General features: G+C 41.4%; 1 protein-coding gene across 1 annotated transcript in view; it reads right to left on the bottom strand.

Moving 5' to 3' along the window:
• Window positions 1-25,284, bottom strand: part of AGBL1 (AGBL carboxypeptidase 1) — a 289,485-nt gene that overhangs the window by 74,756 nt on the left and 189,445 nt on the right. Inside the window, exon 22 of the mRNA XM_074836939.1 lies at window positions 10,007-10,167. Within this exon, the coding sequence (XP_074693040.1) occupies window positions 10,007-10,167 (161 nt within the window). The remainder of the gene's footprint in view (window positions 1-10,006; window positions 10,168-25,284) is intronic.

Below are 25,284 nucleotides of genomic sequence, written 5' to 3'. Positions count from 1 at the left end.
CTGAGTCTGCCTCTCCTTCCTGCTCTGACAGCAGCCCTTGCCCTGGCACATTGACTTCACTCATGGTCCAGACAGCAGCTGCCTGAACCCTCAGCATCTACCCACAGATACGAGGGCAGAAGGAAACCGTAACGTTTCCTTAGAAAGTTCACAAGAAACAGGAGTGGTTTCTCTGTTTGTTTTGGCCATTATATCCCAATCCAATTCTTTCAGAGTTACAATTTTCCACTGAGTTCTGCCAATGTGTGTCAGAATCCTTTCCTACTTCTCTACTGACACCCCCACCCCCATGTGCACACTGAGTCCTTCCACCACATTGCAGGTCCATCTGCACTGTTCCAGGCCAGAATCAGTCCCACACCTATCACACCACAGTGTGAGTGATGAGAAAGTGGCAGTGCTCTGTCCTGGACTTCTCCCAGAGAAGTTCCCTTAATCTGGGATGCATTACTAAATGCTACAGACTGGCCAGGGCCAAAAACAGATGGGTCTTCATCTTGTACTTGAAAGCGACCTTTCCCCACATTCATGGGAACTGGATCTGAGATTTTAAGCTTGAGTACATTTCTGCTCTACAGACAAAAAAGGCTAAGTATTAATTTCATGTGGATCTTCCCTCTCACATCCTTCTAGTCTCAGCTGCAGCCCAATTCTCACAAGTTCTTCTTGCCAACTTCACATTTAACCTATACATCGTAATAAATCCATATGGTTTCTGAGAGAATACAATTCATTATCAGAGGTTACAGGGACTGGCTTTCACATTTGTACCTCTATGCATAAGCACTCATCCACAGTGGTACATGTGTGTGCTGGACCCTGAAACAACAACCTGCACATATTTATCTCATGTCTCACACAATACCTCTGCCATGTCTCTCTCTACAATATCTAGCGTGGCAGCAAGAGGCAGTGACTGTGTGTGAGTCACAGCCACAATACACTGAACAGCCGGAGCCTCTGACAGAATATACAATACAGCTGAGATGTCAGTGGAGGTGGCTTTGGAGTACTTCAAAATGCTGTTCAAGTGCCAACTTTCACCTCCAAATATGACACTTTGCTCGCCCACCCGCCTTCCTTCCAGGCTCTGCGCTCCTTTAACTGCAACTCAACAGCTTTAATTATGAATTTCTCTGCATTCTCTATCCCTTTAACCATTTAGTCTCTCATTTATCTTGCTAGCTTTTTTGATATGCTCCTAGATTGTGCGCTGTCATCACAGTACAAGAGGCCTGGTCAGATTCTCATTTACAGGCTGGGCACCAGACCAGAGGACTTGCAATATGCTATTTGCCTCGAAAGCAGAAATCTCTGCTGTTATGTTCCCTTTGCAGAGAAAAGATGCAGCGATGGGGACACGATGTGCCTAGGAGCATCGTTATATCAAAACCATTTGGCTCTCCTTAGCTCTTACTGTCCGAATAGCTTATACTGGTACAAACTTCTGGCCTGGTGAAAAATTGGATCCCACTGGTGGTTTTACAGGGGATTCAGCTCCCTCTAGTCCTATATTTCACCCACGATAGGAAATCTACTTTATACAGTGGCAATGTATGCACTAGTGTCACGACCACTGTTGTGCAGGACTCTGAGGCTATGATGTTGCTGATGGGTAGGCAGACATTCTGCTCTATATAGTCTCACAGATCACTGGCATTCATTTTTGTTTGCTTCTAAATTCCATGATCATTGGACACCTGGGCCCCTATGTAGGATCCAAGAAGTAAGAACTCTGCATGGTGAAGTGTTTGATACAGATAATCCAGATCAAAAAGTCGCTTGTTCCTGTGATCTACGCCCCATGATTAACTCTCCAACACACGGGAGAGCAAAGCTTGTTTTGACCCTCAACCAGTCTAATTTTCACCTACATGAGTGTGTTCCTCAAGAGGCTCTGTTGGAAGCTGTGGACAGATTAATTAGAGGTCACCTCAAGTGACAATTGCAATAAAGAGAACAACTCATCAGAGGCAAAATACACAAAAACGTGCTTTCTTCTAAAGGGTAGAAAGTACATTTCACCTAACTACCATCCTACTCACTCATTCCATTGCTTCTCCTGCCTGAAGGAAGGTACTGTAGCATGTGTCAGTATAAAAGGTCTGTCTGTTCTCTGGTTTTCACAAGTCTCAAGTTCTTTTGGGACTCTTGGAATACCATTTGGAAAAGTTCCACAAGGAAACACTAAATCACCAAGATCTTTGAAATAGCCTTATTGTTTGTCCATAGTTCCTGCCAGTCTGAAGATGCAAGGACTCCCACCACAGTTATGTCATATCCTCTTAATAATGTCAAACAGCTGAAACCAAAGGACAGAGATCATCAGCAGAGTTGCACTGACAAAGTTGTCTCCTCCTGCTGTTGTGCCAGAGCCCCAGATCTAATGCAACTGGTGTTTCAGCTACCACTGCAGTATATAGTCTATGTAAGTATATAGTCTATCTAAGGCTACGTATAGTCCTCTGAACCTGTCTCTTCAGCACTAGACCCATGACATGTTCAGTCTGAAATCCCACCTCCGCCTGCATTCAGGATGACCAATAGTCTAAACAGACTGATCCTCCCATCATCCTTTGTACCCCCTTAGAAAAAAAAAAATCAATCTATTCTGTTCCAGTGTCACCACTATCCTGGTCTATATAAAGGCCACCTCAGAGGAAAGTGTACATCCCTCATAATGCATTCCTTGGGGGACACTTCATAAATGGGAATCACTTCTGAACCCCTGATAGCAATCAGCTTTATTTTTCTATCCCAGCATGTGAAGGGCCCCAGTGGCTTTTCATATTTCAGGTTAGATCTTAAGGGAAAAGGACTGCACAACAGAAATACAGATACTCCTAATCAATACGAAAATGTCTAATACCAGACAGTACTATAGCAATATGCCTCACAGAAAGGGCAACGCAGAGCCCATTTGTTCTGCTGGATATATACAAGTTCATTATCTGTAGTCCAGTCAGATCTGTACGTGTACAGTAATTTGAATAACCTCAGACAGATAGGATAGCAAGCAGTGCTTTTGTGCATGCTTGAAGTTCCTTCTGTGATGTCTTTCTCTTCCATTTGCTCTTTTCCTCTTCCTTTCTGCTGCTGTTTAAATTGCTATTATTAGCTACTAAATTATAAATTAATTACCTCTGAAATAAGCATGAATAATTGTACCCAGCCTGGCATAGCTGGGACTGGCATTTGATAACAATCAACAGAAGCTGTGCAGCTCCCAAGGTATTCCATAATAATAATAATAAAAATCAATAGGAGGAAAATACGGACAGCTCCAGAAAGTGTTAATGAAAAGTTGCTGAATTACAGTGGCTCACCTGTGAACAGCTATATGAAAGCCTTCTGAATACCAAATATATTCATTATATGCTGTATTGCTTGGCTGAACCTCCAAAGAATTCACTGCGTTTGTATTCTCACAATAACAAAGGAGAGACACTGAAGAGTGCAGGATAAGAAGGATGAAGGGGTGGATGGAAGATAGTTCACGTTCTTATTTAGAAAACATGATTATCAAGGCATATAATGACAGTAAAATCTAAAGTCTGTAATAAATCCAAACTCAAAATCTGAGGTTTTTTTCGCCTCTCAATAGCAGGGGCAGCAATCCTTTAGGTCAGACCCTGCCAGGGCAAGAAGATATTGCTCTTTTGCAACATCAGTGAAAAATCACTGCAGAGTGTTATAAGACAGTCAGGAGTTAAGGTATTTCCCAAACTGGTCCTAAATGGTTACAGCAACATGAGGCTGCTCCAAAGCCAAAGTCCAGCTTCAGCTACTCTCATACCTGTCACATTGCATTAACGTCAGACTGTGCTCTCACAAGTGTTATACGACATACATTAGAAACTCCTTTTGCCCCATGTTCTGCACCACCAAAGTGACACAGTAGTTTGGCTTACTTAGGTAAATGCATTTCCACCTCAATTTTCTCTCCAGCCTCCAAATACAGAAATACCACATCCAGAGATGATCATAAAGCAATAGAAATTTCAAATTCCTTTACCAGCAATAAAATCTGTGACTAAGCTAAAAACCAGAATCAATAAACGACCTTCTCTTCTGAAAGCTGCCACAATATATTTAATGCCTACAGATGATCAAGGTTAAAAATGCACCAAATCTATACTTAAAGAAAAATAAAGCTTAAATCAACTAGAAATCTGAATCAAAATGGTCAAATAATTCCTGTTGATTTTTTCTTTATGGGGTTAGATTCACTAAATGATGAAAGCGCACTTTCATCTTCCTTGATAGGTCAGAGGACTCCCCAGAGTCCAACTGTTCAGTCTGCCTCAGGGGACTGGATGCCACGGCTGCTGGTACACTCAAACTGTGAGGTGATGGGGTATTTTGCAGGGTGGAGCACTGTTACACTGAAACCTTTCAGGCTGAAATTTCTTCCAGTTTGTATAATCAAAATAAATATGATGTCAAGGAATGACACCCATATTCACCTGTAGGTATAGGAAGACCCAGACCATGAGGCGAGGGAACCATTTCCCATCACTGCACACAAATATAATGCTACATTTCTGCTATTCAAAGATGCACTAAAGATGCCCCAAATGAAGCAAGTATACTTCGCTCCATTTGCATTATTTTGTTGTTTGAACTTTCATCTTTGTCTGCTTCATCTCCCCAGATTCACTTTAGTTTGATCTGAATCACATTTTGGCCACATAGCTTAAAAGATGAGTGGAAATGCTTGAACAGCCATAATCAGGGGAAGGTGTATTGTAGTGAAAAGATGGGAAATCCAACAGCTCAATACTATCCAGGATCATGATAGTGCATCAATATGATATAGAAGAAGAACAAGCACAGATCCAAATGATCTGAAAATCCTTCTTGTCATTCTTGGATTTGTCATCCATATGCTGACCAATCTAACTCTGCTCAGTGTATGGAAGATGAACAGATTACATCTAGACAAAGGACCAGAGCAGTGATTAAGCCTTCTGCTTTTGATTAATAACAGAGCTAGACATATTTACCATCTGGGGTGGAGACAGATTTGGCTCTGCTCAAGAAAGGTAAGAAATGATGAAGAAACACAGGAGATTAATAATATCTGAGTCAGCAGAAAATGCATAATGACTTCACAAAAACCTGTCTCAACATATAAGATGTATCTCATGAACAAATGGCTACAATTGCTGCAGTGTATGCAAAACATTTTCTAGCACAACCTGGAGGGCAGAGAAAAAGAAAAGGAAGGAATGGGCCATCAGTTCAAGCCATGAGGAAGAAGAGGAGGTTATCTATAGCGGGGGTTGCTCTTGCTTTCTCTCTCTCTCAAACCTGCTTTAAGTGAACAAACAGTCACTTCCCATCCTCTTTGTCACAAAAAATGTGAAGCTACCTGGACAGTGTTGACTTAAAACCTAATTGCTTTTACAGCAAATGAGGCATGAAACATATCAAAAAACATGATGTCCAAAGTACAAGCTGGCATTTCATTTTCCCAGCAGAGAGATTCTGAATGCCAGAATTGACTACAAGGCACGGCAGGAGGCTGGAAAAGCAGAATTAGTGATTCTTCCTGGGGCATGGCAATAGCAGGGCAATGGCTTGTGAAGCCAAGTTTGAGAGAGGGCGGAATAAAGTGCCTGTATAAGCACCTGACACATTGCTTTGCTTTTTGAAGGTGGCTGCAAAGCCCAGAAAATTCTCCACATATTTGGCCTTTGACCTTGGCAGAATGGTCCATAAGACCAACCCTATTCCATGATGGTGGAAAAAGGGCTAATTTGGTGCAGAAAAACACCTAAATACCACTTGTGAAAAGAAAAGCCAGAAACAATGGAAGTGCCTAAACAGGTCTTGTGCAAGGTGAGGGGGACAATGCCTGAATAAGCATGATCATGAATATGAAGTGTGGAAGGAGCACAGGTTGCTAATTAAGACACTGGCTAATACCTGGAGCAATTTAACCCCTATTCCTCACCATCACACGTTGTAGCTCTAAAGTATCTTATGTGCGTACTGCATTTTATATTTTCTCCACTTTTTTGCATGTTTGGGAGACAACTGCCATATAGATATGTTGAGGACCAGTGACACAGTGCTGTTAGGCCAACTTTATGATGTTCAAGGATTTCCTGGTTTTAGGGGAAATACACTACTGTCCTACCAGCAGTACAGCCCCACTGATCAAAGTTCAGATGCAGCTATTTTGCTATTCTGCCTCTGCTGAAAACTTTTTCCAACAGCTATGCCACTCATGCTTATAAATGACTCTGTTTACAGTTCATGCTTTAGGGGAGAGATAGACTGTGGCCTGGGGACAGGAAGAAATTCTTGCCTGTATTTAGTTAGGTGTGCTAAAGGTTTCTTCCACCTTTCTTTGACTCATTGGAGACAGTACACTGAACACAATGGACCTGATCTGATGTGAGAAATCCCCCATTCACACAGGATGCCTCTATTAGACCAGTCACTTCCCTGACAGCTATTACCTTGCTCCAATTTGCTAACCACTGATTCTGACAGAACTATATAAAGTGCATAGCAAATAGTTTATTCCAGGGAAGCAGGCAGGGTCCAGCCTGCTCCTTCATCCCCTTCACAGCAGTGGTGAAAGAATAAGGCTGCAAAATACCCAGAGCCGAGACAGCCTGAAAAGGAAAATTAAAAGACACATACAGTTATAAACCTTGACAGGTGAAAACGTTTGCTGTCGGAAGAAGATGCTGAGATGCCAAGTCAAAGCCACAGGCACCAGACACTGGGGCAAAGAGAGACAAATGGAGGACATGAACTACAGGGTTTTCACAACAGAAGAGACCTCTGGCTCCACAGCCTTTGATCTATGTACCTTTGCAATGAGATATTTCATCTGGGAGTCATCTATACCCAGTGCTGGATTAACTTCTTGTTCTGTGCCTTCACCTGTCACCCAGAGTACTACAGAGATGGGCACTCAGAAACTCATACTTAGAAAACACATTAGATTGAGATAGACTTATTTAATATGAGCACTGCAATGCATCACACTGCTCACAGCTTAATTTCAGCTTGCTTTCTGCAAAACAAAACCCTAACAACTAAATAAAGCTTGCATTTTCATCAAGGTTGAACAATACTAATTCTTTTCTTTTGATACTGGTGAATACTGCTCTGATAAGAATCACCCATATTTCTACCTTCTTCTAGACATGTCAGCAGGACAGTCTGGGACACACTTTTCCTCTGCCAGAAAACATTAACTACAGTCAGAGCCATTGCTTCCCACTAATTGTCTGTTGTGAATATCATTTCCCAGAACCAGGACAGTGCAGACTTCTGGAATAGGGATAGCTTGCAAGCTGTTTAAAGTCACCACTGTTCAGAATGTAAAACATATAAGAAAAAAAATTGCACAAGGTAACTGCTCAGACTAAGAAAAAAAGTTGCACAAGGTAACCGCTCAGACTTATCCTGTGTTGCACCTGAAGGATCCCCAAGTCTGACTCTGCTTTGGTAAAGGTTTTGACAAAAATTGGTGTATTTTCATTCACATCTACTCACACTTTCAGAAGCAGAGAGTATAGAAAGCATTCAAGGATGCTGTACATTTTTGTGATAACCACATAAGAAAACAGAGCTAGTTTTAAACTACAAACGTTTCGTTCTCCTTAAACCCGTAAAGATGGGTCTAGTCTAGGAAGAAGCAGAGTATAATTTCCATTGATGTAATGACATACCAGCAGTAAACTGCAAGGTTCTGGTGACCTTCTTGTGTTACCCAAAAGAGCTAGATTAGACTTAATCTTTACAGAGTAAAATGAGACTGAGTGGTACACCCCTCAGCTTCCTCCAGAGAAATGTTCTGATGGAGAATTATTTTTTTTTCAAACTCTGTGAGTTGAGAGCAAGGTGTAGAAATAGCTGCCCTCCTGCCCGCATCAGTGTGCTCTCTGTATTCTGCATTCTTCCATTGGTTCCAGTAGAGTTCCTATTCCCACTAAAATCAAATCATGCAATTCTCTTGGCTAGATTCACAGAAACCCAGGAGCGAAGTATTAATTTTCTGAATCAGAATCAACATACTGCACAATCATTTTCCATGAATTATTTATTTTTTAAAAAGAATATGCTAGCAAATCCGTTGGTCCCTGCATCTCCCCCTTCCCCCAACCTTCTCCAACAAGCTCCTGCAATATGACATATCTAGGTGGGATTAAACAATTCAGCTGTTTACCTGGTCTGCAAATGTTAACAAATTTCACCTAAGCCACTAAAATTCCATAGATTTGTAATTATACTCAGTGGAGTGAAAATGAACAAGTAACTGTCACATTGACTTTTAGCATGACATTGCATCCCTGGATGCCATGGAGGTGCTCACTAATGCTGGGCAGACTTGAAGTGGTAGAAGGCTTTGCTTTCAGCTACCATGGACACATCTGGAACAATATGGGAGTTTTACAAAGTAAGGGAACTTTTTTTTTGTTAACTTCTTTAAAAATATTTGTAATTAGAGAGCTTCTTACTATTATTTTGGTACTGATTAACAACCATGCGACATTAGGAAAATGAAATGAATTCCCATTAATATAAAACCAACTAAAGGAAGAAGTAACAGAAGACTACAAAGATCAGGGGAAATGCTCACTGAGTTACTGCGAACAGATGGGTTTTTGTCAGTGTCTGAGGCTAGTCAGGCTTCGATGTTTTTCTTCCCATAAGAGAAGTTATTTTCATGCAAAGGCCCTTCTAGCTCCAGTTCAAAAGCAAGAGTTTGATTTATATCTCAAAACCATCCGCCCAGCCAGGCTTCAGTAGTTCTCCCAATGATTTGTCGGATGGCCGTCCACAACATGGATGGTGTTTAGCATACGCCTTAATTGCTTCATTTATATGTTCACATGTACAAGTGAGCACAGCTAATCCAAAGGAACGTCTCCACGTTTTAGCCCTCTTTTTTCATTGTCCCTCATAAACATTAAAAACTGCGAACAAGCTTGTAAGAATGGTTTTCAGCATGAGGAACAGGTGGTGGTAATGTCGGTTAAGTATTCCTGCAGGGGGAAGACTGGAAGCCTGCTATAAATTATGGGAGCATTTCTGCAACTGAAAACCTTGATTTTCATTGATGAAGCTGAGAGAGCTCTTTGATGACAAAGCCATTGGGGAGCTTCAAATCATATCACATCACTAAGTTTTCTTTCTCCATTTGTCTTGGAAAAACATTATTGCAAGCATATGTGCTTGCATATAGCACTAACAAGTCGTGGTGGCCTAGAAAGAATATATGTATTTCTGCTTCATCACAAATTCAAGCTAAGAGTCCCATACTCTGACACTTATCCAGGTTAAATTCCTCATATATTTATAATGAGGCAACCTCACTTAAATACATCCTATTGAATATAGGAAGCAAATAATTTTGTAATTTAGAAAGACACCTCTTAAATAATCAGTGGGATGACTTCTTCCTATGCATCAGAAAGTCACAAATTTATGCTTTAAATGTCTTCAGGACTCAATTCAGTGAGGATAAGAGAAATTTCTGGGAGTATCCTTGCAGAATCAGGCCTACAGCTTCTAAATCACGCCGTCGAAGTCTTTTTCTAATCTGCAATATTTGTTCCCTGCCCTGAAGCTCTTAGAGAATGTCTTCCTCCTTCCATGGAGGATCTGAGGTGGACAAAACACCACCTGACACTCCAGTGAGCAGAAAAGTGTTTCCTGCTGATACATTTTTCTGGGGCAGTACCATCCTTATGCTCCAGTAATCAGTTTTGATAGGAAAAAAGAAATTCACTGGAAAATAGAAATCAGGTTCTTTCACCTTTTTTATCCACACGGATGGCTGCAGGGCATGGAACCACCGTTTTAGTAGTTTCTTTGGGAGTCAACTGTATCTATTTCCAATTACTCTCAATACACTCCAGTTCCCAAGATGCAAATCTCAGCCATAATGAAAGTCCATTTCTGCAGATTTAAACCCAAAACATATCTGCACCAACTTGTTCCACAAGAGAACCCTCTGAATACTGCTATCACTGACCTTTGTGTCCGGTCTGTTATCTCCTCCTCCGGATCTAGCAAGAGTGCTGCCTGAGCCATCACCTTCTTGCTGCAGGGCAAGGATTTGAGGTGCAGAATGAGCAAACCAAGGCAAAACTTGCTTCCCATTTCCTCCAGCTCTTGAGTTCCCAGCTGCAGGCCCTGATGGAGAGAGGCAGAAAGTTTCAGGGCTGAATGTGCACTTCACAGGTACATAGAAAGGGTCAGGCTTGTTTTGCAGGAGGACAACTCTGAGCGTTTCTTCTTCCATTCTGAATTAGGGGTTCGTTCATGTTTCTACATATGGAAATTTCCCCTACAGAATCATTCGTAAATTAATTGACAGCAGTTGGTCTACAGAAATTATTCTAAAATAGCCTCTATTTTACAAATGGGGAAACAGAGGCAAATAGTTTAACTACCTCAACTACATTTGCAGAAGTAGTCATTGTAAGAATTGGACTCAGACCCCAGGAGGATCTGACTCTAAACTCACTTTTGCAAATCATTAGAACTCATTTTTTCTTTCTCTTCGTAGACAAGTCATCTCCCTAAGCAATGGGGAAAAAAATAGGTCCTATGATTGTAAACACTGGGCAGTGGCAAACATAAAAAAGGAAACTGGGGTGGGGGAGAGAAGGGGGCAAGAGATCTTTAACAAGTTATGAATTGTTTTTTAAGAAAATCAGTTGCAAAGTAGCTGCAAAATAACAAACATGTCTAAGTAATTTCTCAGTCTATTAAAAGCTGATGTCTCTCTAGCAGAGACAGAGAAGCATAAACAGGGTTTGGATTATCAGCATCATCTTTCAAGGGAGGACTCCTCCAAGCTGTGGATCCTCACTTGGAAGATTCCTGATTATGAATAGTCTGTGGGTTTTTTTGCTAATTGAAAAAATAAAGATCTAGCAAAGAAGAAACACACCAAGAGCCTGCATAGGCATAAGTCAATGTAATCGATGGCAGTTTCATGCAAACGATGAGAGGTCAGGAGACAAACAAAGCTCAGATATACCAAAAGAAAACTAAGAAATTGCAAAATCCCTTATCTTTGGCATTTAGTGACTGCATCATGTGTACTCCTTAATGCTAACACATCAGGGGTTGAATCAATTGCTGCCTCTGCCAATATCAGCCCTATGCGCTTTTGCAGCACAAACCATCACTGCAGTCAACCTTCTCACCAGAGCTCCAGCTCCATTTCCAAGACTGTTTCCTTAGCAACTCTCAGGAGTCCATGCTCACAGTCCTGGCACTAGCCTTATGCACAGTGCGAGCTCCATGCCAGCATGGCCTGCACTTGACCCTCTTCTAGGTATTTGTTAGTGGACGTCTTACTGGTAATGAAGCCATACATGTTCTGGTAATCCATGATAAGAGGCTGAGCTCTGATCTCATGGTTTGGGTTTTTTCTGTATAAAGTTGTTGCATTTGTAAAGTGCCTTGGGATCCTTGGGTCTGAGTAGCTGTGTATAGCTGAAAGATTATTTCTGAGTCCAACAACACGCAGGTGGATGGAAGAAAGAAGAGATTTCTCACATAAATTTCTGCAGCTCTCTTTCAAAGCTTTTTTTGTGCATTTTTGTTAAGAGGACACAAACTACACGGACAGGATGAAAACCACCACTTCACCTCTAGTGGGTCCAGCGGGTACAAGTATCATCTGGCATTACAAAACCCTATCTGATAACAAATACATTTTCCTACAGTAAAGATGTTGCAATTCTGTTTCCTTCCCGAGACTCTGTGAGTTAAACATGAATCTGTAATTATGATGATGAACATGAGTAACACAAAATAATACAGAACTCAAACATATACTGAATGGCCAGACAACTAGATAAGAACAGAACCTGCCCAGAAAAGCACAAGACAATATGAGAAAACACAGCCTCAGTGCTAGGCAGGGTTTAGGATTTCTGGAGAACTGACTTCTGCTCTCAGAACAGTCTCTTTAAGTATTTTTATCACAAAATGGGCAAATCTCTGACACCATTTCTTCTCTCCATCCTATTCACCTCTACTGCAAGCTTTGCCTAGCAAGATCCAGGTACAATGAACTATAGTAATAATTAATAACAGTAAGAAAACAGAGGGAGAGGCTTATGGGAACCAAGGGTCATTAACGCAAAACAATGAGTGTGCTTAGCACCTCTGCATAGATTCCTAAATGTTTTATTATTTTACTTAAGATATTTTAGTGTGGCAGAGTTACAATCAGCAGGCAGACGTGGTGACATTTCTGAGCAAAAATATGTCATTTCCACAGCAAAAGAGTTATTTTCTCAGGGGCAAAAAATACAAAGAACATCTCACGGCTTTCCCTGGGGTGCATCTCAGGGTCTTGCTTCCAAGATCAAGGCAACATACTAAATACCTATCAATCCAGGAGATGCGAATAGTGACTGTGCTAAAACTCAGCCTGTGGCTTTATGATTCCCTGGAGCTTTATTCAGGATATGAAGAGGCCTTAAGAAACTATGAGCAGTGAAATAATAATAATAAAACTATAATATACCTCAGAACCCTCACACAGTAATTGCTCATGCACTGAAGTTAGCTGCTGTACGATGGAACCGTATTGCTTTGATACCAGACAGCTCAGGAGTAACAGCTGGAAACCTCAGCTAGAGGATTACTTGTTAACATACTTTATTCACTTCAAACACAGACAGACTTTTATTTTTTTAACTCAGATAATTCTCTCCCTCTCTTTCCTCAGCTCTCAGCAGACGGTGGAGCTGGAGGTGCATAGCATGCCTACCATTAAAGTGAAGCTATTGACAGAATTGACATATCAAACTAATGTTATTGATGGCATCTGCCAGCAATGCCAAGAGTTGGTGGAGTGGTTAATAATCGGTCCCACTTGCACTGCTGAAAGGGAAGCCTGGTCTCCAGGCATTTCCCTTGTAGCTGTGCAGCACACACAATTGTAAAATTTTTGAGATTGTGCTTAGAACTCAAGAGTCGTGAAAATATTCTACAAGAAATGCAAGAAAGCAAAAAGAGAACAGTAGAAGTGGTGCACCTTGGTTTGGTTAAGAAGCTGGTAGGAAGCACACCTCCATGGCAGTGAAGCTGTCTTGCTTTTACATATAGTGACAGCGTACGGTTCGTTTGCCACAGATGTACAGGAGAAAGCTGCTCTGCCTGACTGCTCCTCCCCTGCAGTGTACTGCCAGTCTGGATTCTCAGTAACCCCATCTTCTCTCTAGCACAATGCTTTACAGCTCTCTCCTCCTTTGGACATGTCTGCGTGAGCAGTGGAGCATAGTGCAAAGTCTTCCGAACCAGCAGAATCTAAGCAAATTCTGAAGCAGGAAACAGTATCTCTGCACCAGAAAGCTGCAGACAAGCTCATCAGTCCTAATTAGTCCAGCCTCAGAAACATGCTAACAGAACTATCCTACTTTGATGACCAGCTCACATTTCTGCACAGTTTCTGTTCTCTGTTACATAAAAGTACCAGTCTGTACCAGCATCAGCTTGATGTATCACACTCCACAGAGCAATACAAATTGGTCCCACGGGCCCTGTCATGCAGTCTTTTGCAGGCATCATGTTAAGGGATAACAGGTTAATTGTTTCCTGGCTATTACAGAGAATAATGGAGCTAAACAATTTTTCCTAACCCCTTTTCACATTTTCATACTGCCACAGACAGCATGGGAGAAGATGATGCCTAATAGCAGTCCAAGTTTTAGATATATTTATTTTTCATGGGAAGAAACAAATTCTAGAGGTAGGCAACAGGACCAATCAGATGAATGAAACAGACACTTAGTCTACTAACTCTTGGTCTAGTTAGACCAATTCATTTCTTGTCTTTTTCTGCCGAAACTGTTGCTAGCATAAATGCTGGGACAGTAGGAAGCTCACCTGCATCTCTTAATTGACACTGTCACTGTAATAGGAAACTGGAGGGCGGGAAAAAAAGCTATTCCTTGACATATTGTTTGGCCAGGATGTTGTCAATACAAATTTTCCTAAACAAAATTGATCAAATCATACCGGAAAAACAGTTCCTTCATACTCAGCACTGATGCGTCAAATAAATATCCACAACTAAATGTTTCCAGTATCTCTCAAGTTGCCCTCAAAATAATTCACAGGCTAAATGACAATGCAATGGAAAAACTTTGTTATTCATTACTCATATGCTTTAAATATTCCTGCAGCCAAAGGCAGCAATAGTTTCATAACACAGATATTGTTGAAGAAGGTGGAAGGACTCCAGAAGTTAAATTAGAAATTTATCCACAAAGGTAACTAGAGCTACAATAAAATTAGAGTTGGAAGATACTTATAAACACAAGTAGACTGAAAATTTTAGAAGGATCAATTGTTTCCTAAAAGGGATCTTTGGCATGCATCATGGCCACTTCAGTGGCCTCTCCTCCTTTTGGTCACTGTTCAATATTTTGGGCAACAGCTTTTCCCTGAAAACTCACTTCCAGTCAATACATATACAGATACACTTACAGAATATTCTCTGCATCTCAATAGCTTTACACATGCACAATGGTTATGCCCTAAGGCTGGGTATAAATAAATTGACAGTCTGGTTTCTCACTAATTCCATCAGTGAGCTCTCCCTCAGAATACTAATAGAAACCATTTGGAGGCTCTAGAGGATAAACCAGGGAGCTGAATGAAACATTTGGTGCCTGGTGTCTGCAGCCTTAATTTTAGCTTGGGCCAGCTCTAAAGGTTACTGTCCTTTCAGCCCCTGTGAATGAAAGTATGCGGACACATGCTGGGGAACTGGCTATTTAGACAACCAGGACAGTAGGGAATAAGGCAGGTTTTCTCATGCCCCAGAGATCTCTAAGCAGCAGGTATGGCATGCAAAACAAATGAAGTGGAGGGGATGGGAGTTTGGGCCAGAAGATTTCAAGAGGATTAAGCAAGCTGAAAAGGCTGAAGATGCAAGAAAAAAAATAGGCTAGCAGGAATTTCTAGAAAGAAAGATGAGAGAGGATGGAGTTAGAGACAGAAGATAAAAGGATGGGAGAGATAAAAGGATGAGAAAGAAGGAGGGGTTGTTGAGGTCAAAGGATGCCAATACAAAGGAATGATAACAAGAAGAAAGCTAATGGAAACCTCTACCCCCTTCTTGCCCTTGGAGAGGTGTGCCTCGCTCTGAACATCTGTCCTCATTACATCTGGTACTTTGGCCACGTGGTGAGGAAACAAGGCCTAGCTTGCTTTGAATCCCCTCACAAATCTTTTGCTGAACTCAGCTGGTGTTTTGGCTGAGCAAACTTCTTTGTACAGAAGCAAAGAAGTGGTTATTGTTTTAATAATTCAAATGGACTCTTTCCCTGGTTAAAGATACATACGTTACAGGCAACACTGTTCAAGGAATGGAGTGAATGGGAAGATGAAATACCTTCTCCCTCTGATCTGCTGGAGAAAGAATCCTGAACAACCTGTTCATAGGAGAACTGGGGATTTAGCAAGCAAAAATTTGTGGTCAGGTTCTCCAGCAAAACATTTATTTAGATTATGAATTCTCCAGTTCTACTATGGGGAAGGGTTTCCTCCTCCTTTCTGATGCGCTGACTAGCTATTTGTCTGACACTCATTTCCACACCTTTCCCTCACAGTATTTCCACAACTGTCCTTTCCCTCCACCCTTGTCTCCCTCCCCAACTTCTCCTTCTCTGCTCCTCCTTCAGCATCCTTTCTCCCTTCCCTAATCATCTCTCATGAATGACTTCATCCTCAGTATATGGCAAGCTCATCATGTGTTGGAAGAGCCAAAGAAAATATATTAGTGTTGCGTTTGCCAACCTCAGCTAGCTACTTTGCTTGGCCACTCTATCCCACACACTGCTACCTCATGTTTTATAACAACAAATTGCAAACTATCCAGGATGGGGGCAGGGGTGGCTTTAACTTCCCACCTCCCCAAAGACTGCACACATACAGAGAGGTACTAGTTGGATAGGGAATGCTTCCATATCTGTTGGATGCTGTTCTACCTGTTCTGCACTGCTGTACAAGACTGAAGGTGGTACAGGGTACCAGAAAGCCCAGTTTTGCCAGACTGCTTCTTGAATAGCACAAGGACAGGCTATACTTTTATTATGTGGGCCATAATTGTGAAGGGTGGTCATGTTGGAACAAAAGATGAAGAAAAAGAGAAAGAGAAATGAGGATATTTCCCCCCTATGCGGACAAACCATATAGGAACATGCTATTCTTTGCAGAGTTCTTGCTTTTCAATAAAGTTGAGTAGTACATTGGTTTTCTGTCTCATTCATTACCATGTGACATGCTAGGGACCTATTTTTAGGTTCTGGGATGGACCTGGACTATCATCAACAGATTATCCCTCTCTTTGCAGACACTGAGCAATCTTTCACCTTGTTCCACAGAGTCTTTGCAAACAGAACTAAAGAAGCTGAGTGAATGATATGCCAGGGCAGAACTGTACGCTTTGGAGGAATCTGCATTGTTTCACAGTGATGGGGTCAGGAGTGTCTCTAAGGACTGCAGACAGTTCTGATGAAGATGAAGAAGAGTCTCTTGGAAGTGACAGTCCAGAGGGCCAGCTTTTGAAAGTAGAGCTAACAAAAACCATGGGCAATGCTATTTTTTTAAATTACAAAACGATACAAAACCAAAAAACCTAAACACCCCAACGTGTTAATTCCTAAAGGAAAACAAGTGCTGCTCCAGGATATTTAAGCCTCCTACTTGGCAGATGAGGAACGGAACTAGGCAACTGTTCAAAGTCATGTAGGGATTCTGGGGCACTATAAGGAAAGAAGGCAATTACCTTACGTTGGTGACAATTGAGTGCTTTATTCAAGAAAGCACCTTTCCTCCCCATGCTCCCAGTATTTGCAACAGGTTAACTGGTATCATATCATCTGACAGTGCCTTGAAAATTCATCAGTAGTCTGTCCATGACTTTCTCTCACATACGTACTTTTTCCTGCTATCTGAACACTGTGGAACCTGGAACAAGTCACAGACAGGTTATAGCCTGAGGTATCTGGAGATTAAAAGGGAGGTGGGGCTCTAAGTATGTCTCAGAATCTGTATCAAATGAATTAGCTCTTAAAAGCAGTCTGGGAAAGCAAGAAGCTGAAATTTTGCAAGTCCTAAATTGACAGCCTAATCCCTGGATCACATTTCTTCCCTTCTCTACTTCCACTTAAAAGTTTCTCTGTATAAATAACTTCAGTGTACAGAAAAGTGACCAGACTTCTGGCCCACCCAAGCCTTATTTTCAGTTATGAATTTACCCAGTTTGGCCATATTTCACCATGGGTGTAAATGATGTTCTAATAATGGCTGGTGATCACCGCATGCCTTGGAACAAAAGGATTTATGATACTTATAATTTTATTCTGGCTAGTGTAAATGCAGATGCTCTTCGTAAAGTGTCTAACCAGCTTAAAAATTCTTAATAAGGTATTTGTCTTCATAACGCCATCCACTATAGGGATCCCCAGGTTAATTATGTCTTACGTAAAGAATCAATTGTTGCATCTTAATTTCATGAAATGGCCACATATCCTTGTATTATATTATACCCTTGTTATTTTTCTGTGTGGCTTTAAAGTATTTAAATTAACAATACTGGGAACTTCCAAAGTAGTTTGCATCTTAAAATTCACTGTGCTATAAACTGCAATGGAGAAAGCTTTACAGCCTTTCCCTCTAACCCCAATGAAATACATGCTATTCTTCCCATCACAGAGATGATGAAAATATGTATTGACCAAAATGACACAACAAGGCTACTGTGCTTTTATTCCCTACCCTAAATGAGACCCCAGGATCATGGTACCTTTCACTTTAGCACCAACACAAGGACTGAGGCACTAGAGTAGATTTAGCAAGAAGACAACACAGCAGGAGCCAGACATCGCCCCTGTTGCTCCAGCCTAATAACACTCTGCCCCGCATTATCTCTGGCACTCTGCTCCCCCCACACTAGCACATTATGGAGACTAGTAGACGAGTGAAACCGTGTCTTGGACTGGCAGCAACGTTATGTAGAGGAGAATGCAACAGGGTTGCGAGCCTGCTTCCTGCTACGCTGCCACCAAACATGCACACCACTGCAAAGTCTCTCCTGGCGCTCTCTGCACTGTAACGCTTTATTCCTTCCCTTTATAACTCAGTAGCTCTCATATCCCTAATGCTTTTCCCGTATTGAAGCTGCCTTCCAGGCCACTAAACACTTTCATCTGCTTGCTCTAGCTCCGCTTTATCACTGCTTTGTCTCTTACAAAAGAAATGACCCATAACAAACACAGTACTCCACAGGAGGTATTACCATTCGTGTCTATAGGGATGTTATAACACCTTCCAAGTCCACCTCTTTCTTCACACATGCAGGCACCTTATTCACTTTTTTCTTTATTGCTGCTGCTGCACATAGCACAGACATCTTTATCAAGCTGTCTTTATAATAGCTACTTATGTTTTCCTGAATGGTTAGAGCTAATTCAGAGAACAACCATGTGTCTGGATGCTTTAAACTATTCCTTCAAACATGCTTTACCCTGCCACTGCCTATGTTTCATCTTCCACTCTAGTACCCACAATCTTTCAGTCCTCCTTCCTACTGTATAATTTGTATCAGCTGCAAACAGTACATCTTACTCTCTTACTGTTTTCCTTTCCTTCCAGTCATTAAAATTATAAATATTGACCAACAGCAATTCACAGAATGGTAGCTGGAGTCAAGTTACTAGCAATTTCTTTCCATCCTAAGGATGCCTTATATCCTACCTACTTTTCCAGCCTTTTAACTAGGTTTTAACTACACAAGCAGTCCTTTTGTGACTCACTCCATAACTCCTAAAATTTCTTGATGATTTTTTTTTGCAGGAAGCTCTCTTTATCAGCTCCAACTTGCCTAAGATGCCCAGCAACCCAATTGGCATGAAAATTAGTCTTGGTTCACCCCTGAAAGCCATGGGGAAACTTCATATACCATTTGTCCTTCATCCTCCAATCCTCATAGCTCTTTCAAAAAAAATCCACCATATTATCAAGGCACTAGTAACACCCTCAGTTACTGTGTTTCCTCATCCCTGTGTTACTCCAGTGCTTGTGGCTCTGTTACTGTAGTTCTCTCATCTCATGGAGTAAGTTTTTAAATATGAGGAATCATAATTAGCACCTTCTGAAAGATGCTTTAGACAGTCTGCTATCTAGTCAGCTGGCCATTTTTAATGATTTCTTTTTAGTAGTTCAAATCCTCTGTTCCTTAGTTTCCTTACAACTTTAACAGAAATAAAACCTGGGCTTCATTTGATTCTGAGAGTTATAACCTTAGACAAATATAAAATAACAGAGCGGACAACATGAAAGCATTGTCTTCATGTATAAACCAGCCAGCATGGTCCCAACAGCATCCTGCTCTGTTCCCATCCTGGCTGCCTACCAGCTCTGCCAATATACTTGTGGTTGCATGGCAGCACAAATAGCTCCAGAATGCATCCAAATCTCAGCCTACACAATCTCTTATTACTCCAGTCCTGAGGGTCCCATATTTTCTTCCAGAGCCTTTTGATCATGCCTTGAAGCATACTTCTTTTTTCCAGATCTAACCCTGCTCACAAAATCATTCATTTCCTCCGAGGTCTTCTGCCAATGGCCTCAGAGCAGAGCTTCCACCTGGTGGTGGTTTTCCTGCCCAGACCACATCACATGCCAACTTCCATGGTGGAATGATTATGTGCATGTGTTCAGAAGAGATTATCCTGAGACTCTCTGGGTGTTGGTCTCCTCAAAAAACTTACTTTAAATAGATCCTCACACAAAGATCCACAGGTGAGAGGTAAGGACACAGAGACATCTACAGTGCTGCACCTTCATCTCCCATTTCAATTTTCATTACTCTAACCTTTCAAGCACTGTATGTCCATCCCCTTATGCTGATACAAATCAAGAGCTACCTGAGACTTTTTTCCTAAATTATAAATGACTCCCTCCAGGCTAATTTCTTTTTTTCATATCACAAATTCTCTTTGGTCATCTTCAGCAAACACCATCAAAGCTGGCCTCCCCACCTATCACTCCCTACAACCTCAGGATCAGTGACAGAAGCAACTATGATTCTACAATTTATTTTATTAGCACTTCTGAAACAACAAAGGAGTCATTGATTTTCCAAGCCAAAGGCACATCGGAAAGCACAAAAAGCATCTACGCCAGCTCAGGTCAGAGAGGAAAGGGACACTGCATAGGAGAGGGCTTCCCCCAGCCTGGTAACTGCTCCCTTTGAAGCTGAAGTATGGGAGTACAAGCAAGGAGCTCGTTGGCTGTTTTCTTACAGGTGTCAGCATAATCATTCTGACACAGGAACCTTCTTGCTGCTTGTCACATTTAACAGAAAAATGGACAATAACAGTGGAAATGTGACTGTTTCTTTTTTCTTTCTTTTGAATACTCTGTACTAGCCACCTAGAGAATGGCTGATAAGACTGAGGGTAATTCAGGCAAAAGTACTGCAGGACCCTCTTTGATGTCTGCTCCGATTTAATATAAGTTCATGTAACGAACACGTAACACAATAATACCATATAAAGAGTTAAAGAATACATGAGAAAGCTGGGTCAGAGGGAGATTTTACCAGACTGCCCAAAGGCAAGTCACTGATCATTTCATTAAGCAGCTGGGTTAGAAAGGACATCCTCCAGTGAGTCCAGAGTCAGAAATCAAACATCATGAAAGTTCTTTCAGATGAAACAGCTGCCATCAACTGCTAACTAGGGTTTACAGGTCTGCATAGTCCAAAGGCCCATTTTATCACCAGCCCACATGTCCAGTCATACGAAGTAAGCTGACAGCCACTAAGATGGCTGATAGATATTTTTACATTACTTTTGGCTGAAAAAATTATTATTAAAAGGAAAAAAAAAATGGAGACCAAAACTGAAGCTTCTACTTTATTACAGGAGAGATGAACCTGTGGTGCTTGTCCATGAAGGACCATCCAGCAGCATGCAGATGCTTTTAGACATTTGGACTTATTTACCAAGGAGAAGTATCAGTTAGACTTAGCAGTTGAATTCGGACTTTTGCAAACACGTATAAACCTTTTCCACTATATAATCCCACCAGCACAGGCTTAGTTTAACATCTCCACTTACTGTGCTTTTGGAGTGAAAGAGAAAAAGAAATCAGGTCTTTGAAGACTGTAAGGAACAGACTGAAGAAAGGGAGACAAGATCAGAGAAATAGAACTAGGGTGAGGGGGAGTCATCTATCTCTAGCAAGTGGGATAACTGATGTGACTCACACAAAAGCATCTTACATTTCCCCTGGTTCTGCTGTGGGTATTTCCACATTGGCTTTTTCAGAGACAGAACTAGCAGAAAGTAAATGCATAGCAGCTGATAAATGCTTCATCTCCTAGAGCATCAGGTGAGAAGTACACAGGCCTTGTGAAAATAAACTACAAGTTTCCGAGTCTTTGAAAAACTACTGACCATTCACAGCAAAGCACACAAACCTTTGTCAGCAGAGAAGATGCTGACTCCAGATTACAGGCTTTCAGGATTTCCTATTTTGCAGCTGTACCACCTGAGAAAATTTGCATAAGAACAAACTGCCTTTTTCTTAGGAGTCCTTTTTCAACCTGCTTTTATGATTTCTACTGAAAATGATAATCCTCTGTTTGTGACACTGCAATCATTTCTACTAAAATCAAGTGTTCCATCCAAAAGGAGGCTTACTGCTTCAGTTTGGGGAAGTATACGGACTTTCAGAGCAACAAAGCAGACAGTTTCCAAGCAAATGACTTTGGTAATAGAGAACAAAGTAAGACAAAGATATAAAACCAACACTACATATGATCAGATGTGCCACTTCCAAGAGGCATGTGATGCCCTTTAAGTTCATAAAAACTGTTTTTTCCTATAGATGTTTCTACAATGGAGTTGGAAAAAGCAGGAAAAGACATTTCTCTGCTGTGCCACTCCAACATTCACTCAAGATTTTTCCTTTGACAAGCTAGCAATGTTTTAAAACTAAACTTCAGAGACGTATATAGAAAACCCACTGCAGTGCACAACTCCATCCTTTTAGCAGTGTCCTGTGAGGAGGAGCATCACTGCACATGGTGCTGAATGTCAAACAACTAGCTTAAACCTATGCCTCTGGCAGCTGCTCTGAAATCCAAATAACAAACAGTTAAAAAAAAAGCATTTGTTTTTCTGCCTTTTTTTTTTTGGCAAGAATATAATTTAGCATGAATCTCCACAGAACAATTTGCATGGGATTACCCACAATGCACCGTATTATGGTAATACAGTTCAACTCTGATACATATTAGACTGACACTGTTAAAAATCTGTCAAAGGAAAAATGAATGATACAGGAAAATGATGATGTAAGACATGACAGTAAGCATTCTGCACTTGTGTAATCTGGAAAATTCAGTTTAAAATTGACCTGGAAAGAGAACGAGGGTATTGTGCACTCAGAACAGCTTTAGGGAATGTTCCCAGCTCAAGCAGAAAACAATACCTGACCAAGACACAGATGTAATCATGAAGGAATGGAAAGTACAACAAACCAGAACTAAGAGCTGAATAGGAGACAAGAAGAGATTTTCTTCATTCTTTGATTTCCCACCGGGTAGCAACCTGGAGGGAATGTTTCCTCTTGCTTATTCAAGGTTGGGTTGGTTCACTGGACTTCACCACATACATTCACTCACTCCACCTTCTGCTCCTGCTGCATCTTCTGATGCTGGTAGCGATTCCTAATAGATCCTGGACAGAATGTGTTCAGAAGTGGCCATCCCGAAACACTGAGCCCCAGGGCTGTATCAGTCACAGAATCCAAACTACCTTCATCTCCTCCCTGCAGTCACAGATGGCTACTCAGCCCTTCAGCAGGCTTCACCAAGGGAACAAAGACTCCCTAACATTTTCTAGAATTGGTCTTGCACTTTCCCATAGGAAATAGCCACAGGAAAATAGTATTAAATGTAACTCTCCTCTTCAGTCAATTCCATACACAGCTTTCCTAGTAATTCAAGTAATCAGATATCACTCCTCAAATTCCTAATCGAGGGATAAGTCTGTTTTGGTGTCCAGTGAAGAGCCATTTAATTGGCCAGGGGACTTTTCTGCAAAGCCCTCAGACAAGCAAGGGCAAAGGATGCCAAGGGGGTAACGAGGCATAAGGCTAGTCAAGAGGAGGGCATACAGTGAGAAGCACTATTTTCCATCTAGCTCTTTTCATTAATTCTCTCAAAGCTAAGTCACAAAAAAAAAATGAACAAAACAAGAAATGAGGCCAAATTATATTTGCTGAAGAGGAGTTATAGAGATTAGCGTATTAATTAATCAAGACAACAACGTCAGCAAGGGCCTGACCTTTATTCCTGCCCTAGTAACAGTTTTGTCCCTGGTGACTTTCGGCTTGCATGCTAAAGCCATTTGGATACATCCCTCAATTAATCGCAGGATACCCTCTGGGAGATAAGAGAGCAGTACTACAAGCTGCAAGGAGGGATGTTGAATCAGAGGAGAAGTAACCTAGTCTAAGGCACCTCATCAAGGGCATTGGAAGAGCTAGGGAGAGAGCCCACAATTCTCTTTACCTCTCACACTTCACCTTTCACTGCTAGAAAAAAATTGTTTGAAGTTATTAATCTGGAATTCTACCATATTTCTTTTAAAAAAAATTAATCACAGACTAACAAGAAATAAAGATTCAGTTTCAAAAAAACCCCCACCCCAAAACCACAGAAAAGTCTGTTTTAAAAATAACTTTTTTTTTTTTTTTTTTGGTAATAAACCAACAGCAACATATGAAACTCACTTAGACAAAATGACAGATAGCTGCTGAGAGCAGGACAGCAGTCAGATCTTTAGTTACCCCCTGCTTCTCCCCTTTCTCCTGAGACTAAGTCCTTCCCTCAGGAAGATTAGCTGCCTATCTCCATACTCTGAGGAGCCTGGATTCTTTACTTAACGTCTGTCATATATCAGGTTCACTCTTAACTTCTTGAGTACCAGCCTGAGGACAGACAAGTGCAGGAAGCCTCTGAGGACCACTGTCACTCTAACAAAGAATATCCAGTCTCTGTAGGTGCAGCTGGATAGCAGAACACAAAGTGGAGAGATGCTGCTTTCCCCACACAGCAGGGAAAAGGGTGGAATCTGGACAGGTTCAGGAAGATGACATACAGCCATGGGCTTTCAGACAATAGAAGGACTAAAAGATCCGTGAGTTTGGGAGAGAGCGGTGATGCTCAAGGATGGCAGCAGATGGACACAACTTTGGAAGATGTCTGCTTCTATCAGAATAGCTGTTAGTTATTACAGCATCTGAGAACCTGAATCTGGTTTTGCTTCCCAAACAAAAGCAACAAACATTTGTTTATCAATCTTGCCCACAGGCTCCATCAGTCTGGACTCTGACCTATGGACTGACTTCCTGGCTTCGCCTTGGACCTGCCTTGTCACCATGAACTTACCAGGTGATTACTAGGCTGACCCTGTCACCATCACTGGACTTGATTCTGATTCACTGGCTTGTGTTCCTGGCTTAACCTTGGACCTGCTTTATCAGCATGGACTTGTCTGGTATCTGGGTTTTTGGTTGAACTTGACTATCCTTCACAGGCCTGGCCTGCCCACCATGCTCAGCAGCAGTGGGACAGGGCCTTGGCTGACAAGGAGACACATCTGGTATTAACTCCATTTCTCCCATTGCTATCACTGGCCTTAATTCTTTTTTTCAGTACAGGCACTCCAAACTGTCGATCTCAAACCCAGATGAACAATAATGCAGAAGTTGTAGCTTGGACAAGAGAAACTGGTCCCTCAACCTGTCTGTCTATCACTAGCTGAGCTGAACCTTCCTGTCCCTTCCACTTCAGCTCTACGGTCCTTCACATTCCATCCTGATGTTAGAGAAATCTCAGACAAGAAGGACCACTATGTTAATGGAGACTAAACTGGTACACGCTCAGCTTTCTCCCACACTCCTCAGTATAGAGGTTACAACATCCTAAACCACAGCAAGATTAAGACTAACTTCACTGCCTTACATTACACTCCTCTAATACCTTCCTGTCCATAAGTAGTTAACACATATCACCTCTCAACTATCATATTTGAATTTGGTAAAAAAGCTTTCCAGTACGAATAAACCTTTTAACTTTAGGTGCCAAATTAATTTTTGTTAAAACCAACAAGGTTACCTCATGTTAGAATCCAGCTAGCAAAGTAGATTTCTTTTCCTATTCCCTAGCTATTATTGGCAAACATTAGTTCTAGTGAG

The sequence above is a fragment of the Strix aluco genome, chromosome 12 (assembly GCF_031877795.1).
Source record: "Strix aluco isolate bStrAlu1 chromosome 12, bStrAlu1.hap1, whole genome shotgun sequence".
Lineage (NCBI taxonomy): Eukaryota > Metazoa > Chordata > Aves > Strigiformes > Strigidae > Strix > Strix aluco.
The sequence above is the reverse complement of the archived record's forward strand: the minus strand, read 5'-3'. Positions and strand labels throughout refer to the sequence as shown.